Genomic DNA, 8,631 nt, shown 5'->3' on the forward strand with positions numbered 1-8,631 from the left:
GTTGTCAATCAATACATTGTTTCAAAGATACTTACGTCGTGCAGCTCCGGCTTATCAAAATGATGCTTCAATGTATCCTAGAGTTCGAGTAGAGCTTGTGAAGGTGGATGATAAAAATGAGACAGATATGTTGAGCAGTGTGATGCGCATCAATAGGCAAGTGTAACCACCATTGATCATTTCTAAGCTTCTTCTAAAATGCATAATTTTGTTGACATGTATTTTGTGGTGATTTGTAGGTTGAATGATTCTGGATATGTCACCACTTCTTACACGAACATGTTGTGGATGGTGCGTGCAATGGGCTTAGCTTCGAAAGACGCTTTGGTTAACAAGATACATTTCACAGTCTACAAATGGATGCAATCAGATATTGAAAAGAAAGTTGGAAAGAAAGCGTGGTATAATGTTCCAGTGGCAGTGATGTCACAATTGCTTAATCCGGTAAGTATACGTTATTATGTAGTCTTCATTCACTCAACGTGCGCATCTCAAAGGTTGGAATGCATTGTAGGACAAGTACGCTATAGCCTTGAAACAACTACAAGCTGAAAAGGACACTATGCTACCTTCAGAGTTTCAACAACGCTACAAGAAAGCTTTTTTTGAGGCAGATGGTCCGAGCAGGAGGAGGACAAAGCAGGCACTCGCTATTGTTGATCCCAATCTAGGCGATGAATGGTGGAGGTAAGAAAGTGTATTGTGGATCACTACTCTATGTCTAGTGCTGATTTGATTATATGTTCAGAACCCTGCGGACTATTGAATGGACTAATCGGCCCAAGTGGATTACTGAGGATAGATTGTATGTTCTAGCATGTGCTGATCTGCCTCTTGAGAAGAAAACTTACATTCTTCGAGCAATGGCCTCTTCTGATCCTATAAATGTCAAAAGTTTGGATATTCCACAGACAGGTATTATCGTTCGTTTTTTTTTTGCAGAATAAAAAATGACATGTTTCACTCAATGTAATTGACATTATTCTCTCTGACCTTTATTGCAGCTGACCATGTCTCGTTCCGTGATTGGATGCTTGTGAAGGTTCTATGGAACACCATAGAGCGTGAAGCTCGTTTTCTATACAACAACATGAGAAATATCACATCCAAGCTTGGTCCAGGAGAGATGCTTGATTCCTTTCTAGAAGAAGCAAAGTTGACTCACAGAACTGAGGCGTTCCAATACGAGCTTGGAAAATTTAAATCTTCAGGAAGAGGTAGCCCTGACCTTAAGAAAGCACTCACAGACGCCGGTCAAAGATGTCTTTGCAGGTTGGAATATTGCTCTTGGCACTTCTGTCATTGGGAGAGCTCAACGTAGAAAGAAGCAAATTGGTCTAACATCTTCTGATTTTGTAGGTGGTTGACCAGGCGTAACTTCAACGTTAGAAGCTCTCGGACTCTATCTGACGTCTTGGATATCTCAAAGAAAGATACTATTTTCAACCCAACGCAGTTGGCACGTAGCAGTTGGCACGTAACTTTAACCAAAAAGTTTATTACTCGTGCCCTTGGTTTCTTGAGTATAAAGAGGGCAAATTTCCTGCCAGCGAAGAACTACAGCATAACAATGCTGTCAAGGAGAGGGAGGAACGTGCACGGAGGGCTGTCCGGGTGGAGACACCGGAAACACCTACAAAAACCACTACAACAACAAAAACAGCCCTTTCATTTGATAAAGTCGGCCAAGTATCGTATTCTAGAGTATGTTTTGATCTTGGAACGTTACAAATGCATCATTTTGAAACTGTGACTTCGCTAAGAGTTTTTTGTTGCAGATCGGGACTCCAAAAGACATAGGAAAGAAACCGTCCTCAAGCGAATTAAAGAAAAGAAGTGAGTTGCAGATGTATGACAAAATCTGTAATTGAAAAGAATCTAAGAATCTTGTCTTTACGAGAACCGTTTTAATGATCTTTAATATAGAGCATGATGCGGTTGGGCCGAATGAAAAAGAGCTTAAAGAATTCTCCCAGTCCTTGGAGCAATTGTTAGATCATCATGAGGGAGATCAACAGATGGTGGCGAGCGATGATCTAGGTTTTTGTAAGACCTTTTTGAGAATCTTAATGCTATCATCTTTTGAGGTGTATTTTGACCAACTACTTTGTTTTGTTGGTTGTGTTCTTCAGTGTTCGACGAGCAGAATGTGTCTATCTCCTTCTTGGATACAAGCATGGAAGAAAATGAGATTGTTGGCTCCATGCTGGCATGCATCGAAGGCCAAGTGAAAAAGGATGACCGTGTGTATGTCCGAGATGGGGTTTGGGTGGCCGCCTCAGTGTCCGCTTCATTCATGTTCTTGCCTCCAAATTGCCTTGTGCACGGTATCCCGTTGTCATCTACACAGGAATGGAATGACATGGACGTTTGTCAATTTGGCAAAGTTGCACGTCTGAGTTTTTTGACAATAGATGACAATGGCATATTTGTTGTTGTTTGCATACCTATCCAACATCGAATGGTACATGATGTTGCAATAGCCGCAGGCTGTGGGAGCCAGCATACACTACAGTCACAGTTTGCAAGACACTAGTATGCAAGGATGTTAATATGATTGTAAGATCACTTCTTCTTACCGTTTTCAAGAAAAACCAAGCCCCAATTGCTGAAGTGTTGAAACCCGATGAGGACACATGGCTGGATACAATCCAAGAGAGCGAATGGACCATGCAAGAAGATGGAACACCATTGAGAGGTACGTCCTTTTCTGTAATTGCTTTTACTATGTAGCTTTGTTGCTTTCTCGACTTGTCTTCTATTCTCACAAGTCCTCTCATCGCACGAGGAATGGAACGTGGGCATTGCTATCTGTATCAAATGTTGAACATGTATACAAAGAAGGGAGATGTGGTAGTGCAATATGGAGGAGACACAAGTGTTCTTGCATTGCTTGGTAGCCATATGGGACGATACTTCACAATCATGGAGAGTAGTAAAACATTTTTGGATGAGCTTCCAAAAATTATGAAAGCACAGGCACTGTGGCTAAGCAAAAGAAAAGCATTAGAACAATGACTATGGGATATGGACAAACACTAGTTGTCTACAATTATATTTGAGATGTACAATTTGAAAAGTTGTAATAACCTATCTAGTGGTTCACGACAGATTCATATTGTCGATTACATTCTATTTCTTGTTTTTTTGTGACATTGTAATGCCTTTAAATGTGAATATGTGTTTGCCATTGCAAATATTGGACGTTTTGTATGTAAAATGTTTTCTTCCTTCTTCGTATCATGATATTTTAATGTGAAACTATGTGATAATGTGTTGAACAAAGACATAAAAACGTAGTGGATTCCAGAGACACTGTACAATCCTCTAATTGGCGCGAGAATGGAGTTGAGGAGACATGTTTAGTATCAAGGTGTTCAGAAGCTCGAAACACTCGGATGTTGTTCAGAGAGGGACAGATGTAGTGCGTTTTAGAGGGAGCTCAGTGAGGTTGCGTCGGCATTAGCAACATACATCTCTAATCTTGATGCACTTGGGTTGCCTTGGCTACAAGATTCGACGACGACGGAAAAACGCAGCGGATTTTAGAGAAAACGGGCATTCCTCTCATAGGCAAGCGAGGAGGGGTTTTCTTGGGGAACGAAAAACATGGATTGCATTTTTTCAAGGTGTTAATAAGGCATGTTTAGTGTCAAAGTGGTCGAACGCTCAAAACACTGAGTTGTTGGTCAAAGAGGGACAGATGGAGTGCGTTTCAAAGGGAGTTGAGTGAGGCTGCGTGACGGCCTATATACGGAGAGCCAGCCTTGGCAAGTGGGTTTAGATCACGTATACCCATGGCATGAGCAGTACACAACACTGATCTAGTTGCATTTGGGTCGCCTTGATGAGAAGATTCGACGGCGATAAAAAAATGCAGCAGACAGATGGTGTGCATTTCAGATAGAGTTGAGTGCGTTTCAGAGAGAGTTGAGTGAGGCTGCATCAGCCTATACGAAGAGCCGGTCTTGAGTAAGTAGCAAACAACAATGATCTAGCTACGTTTGGGTCACCTTAGCTAAAACATTTAACGACGACGAGAAATCGTAGCAGATTTCAGAGAAAATGCGAATTACTCTGATAGTGGAGCCAGGAGTGATTCCCTTGGCAAACGAAGCACATGGATTGCATGTTTCCAAAGTATTCAGGAGGCATGTTTAGTGTCAAGGTGGTCGGACGCTCGGAACACTCAAATGTTGGTCAAAGAGGGACAGATGGAGTGTGTTTCAGAGAGAGTTGAGTGATGCTGTGTCGGCCTATACGGAGAGCCCGTCACGAGTGAGTAGCACACAACAATGATCTAGTTGCGTTTGGGTCACCTTAGCTACAAGATTGGACGGCGACGAGAAAACGCAGCGGATTTCAGAGGAAATGCGAATTCCTTTCATAGTCGAGCCATGAGTGATTCCCTTGGCACACGAAGCACACGGATTCCATGTTTCCCGAGTATTGAGGATGCATGTTTAGTGTCAATGTGGTCAGACGCTCGGAACACTTATATGTTGGTCAAGGAGGGATAGATGGAGTGCGTTTCAGAGGGAGATGAGTGAGGCTACGTCGGCCTATACAGAGAGCCGGTCTTGGCAAGTGGGTTTGGATCCCGTATACCCATGGAGTGAGTAGCACACAACAAAGATTTGGCTGCGTTTGGGTCGCCTTTGCTACAAGATTCGACGGCGATGGAAAAACGCAACGGATTTTAGAGAAAATGTGCATTCCTCTAAGAGGCAAGCGAGGAGGGTTTTTCTTGGGGAACGAAAAACATGGATTGCATTTTTTCAAGGTGTTAATAAGGCATGTTTAGTGTCAAAGTGGTCAAACTCTCAAAACACTGAGTTGTTGGTCAAAGAGGGACAAATGGAGTGCGTTTCAAAGGGAGTTGAGTGAGGCTGCGACGGCCTATATACGGAGATCCAGCCTAGTTAAGTGGGTTTAAATCACGTATACCCATGGCATGAGCAGTACACACCACTGATCTAGTTGCATTTGGGTCACCTTGACTAGAAGATTCGACGGCGATAAAAAAACGCAGCAGACAGATTGTGTGAGGTTTCAGAGAGAGTTGAGTGCATTTCAGAGAGAGTTGAGTGAGGTTGCATCAGCCTATACGAAGAGCCGGCCTTGAATAAGTAGCAAGCAACAATGATCTAGCTACGTTTGGGTCACCTTAGCTAAAACATTTGACGACGACGAGAAATCGCAGTAGATTTCAGAGGAAATGCGAATTCCTCTCATAGTGGAGCCAAGAGTGATTCCCTAGGCAAATGAAGCACATGGATTGCATGTTTCCAGAGTATTCAGGGGGCATGTTTAGTGTCAAGGTGGTCGGACCTTCGGAACACTCAAATGTTGGTCAAAGAGGGACAGATGGAGTGTGTTTCAGAGAGAGTTGAGTGAGGTTGCGTTGGCCTATTCGGAGATCCGGTCACGAGTGAGTAGCACACAACAATGATCTACCTGCGTTTGGGTCACCTTAGCTACAATATTGGACGGCGATGAGAAAACGCAACGGATTTCAGAGGAAATACGAATTCCTTTCATAGTCGAGGCAAACGAAGCAAATGGATTCCATGTTTCCAGAGTATTGAGGATGCATGTTTAGTGTCAGTGTGGTCGAACACTGAAAACACTAAGTTGTTGGTCAAAGAGGGACATATGGAGTGTGTTTCAAAGGGAGTTGAGTGAGGCTGCGACGGCCTATACGGAGAGCCAGCCTAGGCAAGTGGGTTTAGATCACGTATACCCATGGCATGAGCAATACACACCACTGATCTAGTTGCATTTGGGTCGCCTTGACTAGAAGATTCGACAACGATAAAAAAACACAGTAGACAGATGGTGTGTGTTTCAGAGAGAGTTGAGTGCGTTTTAGAGAGAGTTGAGTGAGGTTGCATCAGCCTATACGAAGATCTGGTCTTGAGAAAGTAGCAAACAACAATGATCTAGCTACATTGGGGTCACCTTAGCTAAAACATTTGACGACGACGAGAAATCGCAGCAGATTTCAGAGGAAATGCGAATTCCTCTCATAGTGGAGCCAGGAGCGATTCCCTTGGCAAACGAAGCACATGGATTGCATGTTTCCAAAGTATTCAGGAGGTATGTTTAGTGTCAAGGTGGTCGGACGCTCGGAACACTCAAATGTTGGTCAAAGAGGGACAGATGGAGTGTGTTTCGGAGAGAGTTGAGTGAGGCTGCGTCGGCCTATACGGAGAGCCCGTCACAAGTGAGTAGCACACAACAATGATCTAGCTGCGTTTGGGTCACCTTAGCTACAAGATTGGACGGCGACGAGAAAACGCAGCGGATTTAAGAGGAAATGCGAATTCCTTTCATAGTCGAGCCAGGAGTGATTCCCTTGGCACACGAAGCACACGGATTCCATGTTTCCCGAGTATTGAGGATGCATGTTTAGTGTCAATGTGGTCAGACGCTCAGAACACTCAGATGTTGGTCAAAGAGGGATAGATGGAGTGCATTTCAGAGGGAGTTGAGTGAGGCTACATCGGCGTATACAAGAGCCGGTCTTGGCAAGTGGGTTTGGATCCCGTATACCCATGGAGTGAGTAGCACACAACAAAGATCTGGCTGCGTTTGGGTCGCCTTTGCTACAAGATTCGACGACGACGAAAAAACGCAGCGGACTTTAGAGGAAATGCAAATTCCTTTCATAGTCGAGCCAGGATTGATTCCCTTGGCAAATGAAGCACATGGATTGCATGTTTCCAGAGTATTGAGGAGGCATGTTTAGTGTCAATGTGGTCGGACACTCGAAACTCTCAAATGTTGGTCAAAGAGGGACAGATGGAGTGCGTTTCAGAGGGAGTTGAGTGAGGCTACATCGGCCTATACAGAGATCCGGTCTTGGCAAGTGGGTTTGGATCCCGTATACCCATGGAGTGAGTAGCACACAACAAAGATCTCGCTGCGTTTGGGTCGCCTTTGCTACAAGATTCGACGGCGACGGAAAAACGCAGCGGACTTTAGAGGAAATGCTAATTCCTTTCATAGTCGAGCCAGGATTGATTCCCTTGGCAAATGAAGCACATGGATTGCATGTTTCCAGAGTATTGAGGAGGCATGTTTAGTGTCAATGTGGTCGGACGCTCGGAACTCTCAGATGTTAGTCAAAGAGGGACAGATGGAGTGTGTTTCAGAGGGAGTTGAGTGAGGCTACGTCGGCCTATACAGAGAGCCGGTATTGGCAAGTGGGTTTGGATTCCGTATACCCATGGAGTGAGTAGCATACAACAATGATCTACCTACGTTTGGGTCGCCTTCGCTACAAGATTCGGCGGCAACGAAAAAACAATGGATTTCAGAGAGAATGTGCATTCCTCCATCTAAAACACATTGTATCTGTCCCTCCTACAGCTATGACAACCCAAATGCAGCCACATCATTGGTGCGTATTGCTCACACCATGGGATCCAAATCCACTTGCCAAGACCGGTTCTCCCTGTAATGCCGAAGCAACCTCACTTAACTCCCTCTGAATCGCACTCCATTTGTCTCTCTTTGACCAACATCTCAGGATTCTAGGCATCCCAACCTTGACACTAAACACGTCTCCTGAAATTGTCTCTTCCATTTGAGAGACAATGCACATTCCTTTCAGAGACGAGCAAGGAGTGGTTCCCTTGGCGAACAAAGCCCATGGAGTGCATGTTTTCAAAGTATTAGGCTGGTCAAAGAGATATTTTGAAGAATACATAGAAAAAAGCTCGCTCAATGGACAAAGAGCTCAAGAAAAATGCTAGCCAAGCGAGCTATTTTTGCAAGGCCATAGAAAGAAGCTCGCTCCATGGACAAAAAGCTCACTCAAAAAGCTCGCTTTGTACCCTTCCCTGAGAGAGAGAGAGCACATGATATACGTGGTCTACCCAATGTGGGTTACATCCACGAGAAAGCAGCCACTCAATGGCTTTAGTACTTCAAACTAGAAGTAGATTACAAAGGGATTTTACCCTTAATAAGGCTCCGGCCTTGCTTCACTCTCACCACCTCACACACACCTTGTTGCATCAACTTCACAATGCACCACAATGAGTTTTGTGTGTCAAAGAGGCCTCCTTTTATATGCCAAAAGGGCCGCCCTCTCTCATGAGAGGTAGGTGTGTGTAGCCACCCTTGTGTGGACAAGTCCGAGTTGAATTCTCCCATGCGCCCATGTGTGGCCGCCCTTGAGAAGATAATGTTAGGAAATAGGACGTAGCTAAGTAGATAATTGAGTTGTTTACTAAATGGAGAGAGATAATTTTCACACACGAGGAATAATAGAGTATATATATATATATATATATATATATATATATATATATATATATATATATATATATATATATATATATATATATATATATATATATATATATATATATATATATATATATAGAGAGAGAGAGAGAGAGAGAGAGAGAGAGAGAGAGAGAGTACACACGATATACGTGGTTCACCCCAATGTGGCTAAGTCCACAGAAAAGTAGCCACTCAATGGCTTTATTACTTCAAAACAAGAAGTAGATTACAAAGGGATTATACCCTTTTGGAGCTTCCACCTTGCTTCACTCTCACCACCTCACATCAACTTCACAATGCAACACAATGATTCACAATCTGTTTTTGTGTATA

General features: G+C 43.6%; 1 protein-coding gene across 1 annotated transcript; it reads left to right on the forward strand.

Moving 5' to 3' along the window:
* The first annotated feature begins 863 nt into the window (after positions 1 to 863).
* LOC147443847 (uncharacterized) lies at positions 864 to 3,018 on the forward strand. The gene is made up of 9 exons (XM_086528045.1): positions 864 to 915; positions 1,005 to 1,272; positions 1,360 to 1,373; positions 1,664 to 1,704; positions 1,779 to 1,836; positions 1,927 to 2,040; positions 2,133 to 2,247; positions 2,657 to 2,698; positions 2,772 to 3,018. Exons 1-9 carry the CDS (start codon positions 864 to 866, stop codon positions 3,016 to 3,018), a joined length of 951 nt encoding a protein of 316 aa, XP_086384171.1.
* The last annotated feature ends 5,613 nt before the right edge of the window (positions 3,019 to 8,631 follow it).

Source organism: Adiantum capillus-veneris, chromosome 13 (genome assembly GCF_014529385.1).
Source record: "Adiantum capillus-veneris isolate H3 chromosome 13, ASM1452938v2, whole genome shotgun sequence".
Classification (NCBI taxonomy): Eukaryota; Viridiplantae; Streptophyta; class Polypodiopsida; order Polypodiales; family Pteridaceae; genus Adiantum; species Adiantum capillus-veneris.

Bases quoted from the DNA above. Each gene is read 5' to 3' on its own strand.
- LOC147443847 (XM_086528045.1), top strand. From the start codon at position 864: ATGGCCTCTTCTGATCCTATAAATGTCAAAAGTTTGGATATTCCACAG. The intron at 1,705-1,778 runs GTATGTTTTGAT...TTTTTGTTGCAG, and splicing joins GCCAAGTATCGTATTCTAGA to ATCGGGACTCCAAAAGACAT. The intron at 2,699-2,771 runs GTACGTCCTTTT...TATTCTCACAAG, and splicing joins AGATGGAACACCATTGAGAG to TCCTCTCATCGCACGAGGAA.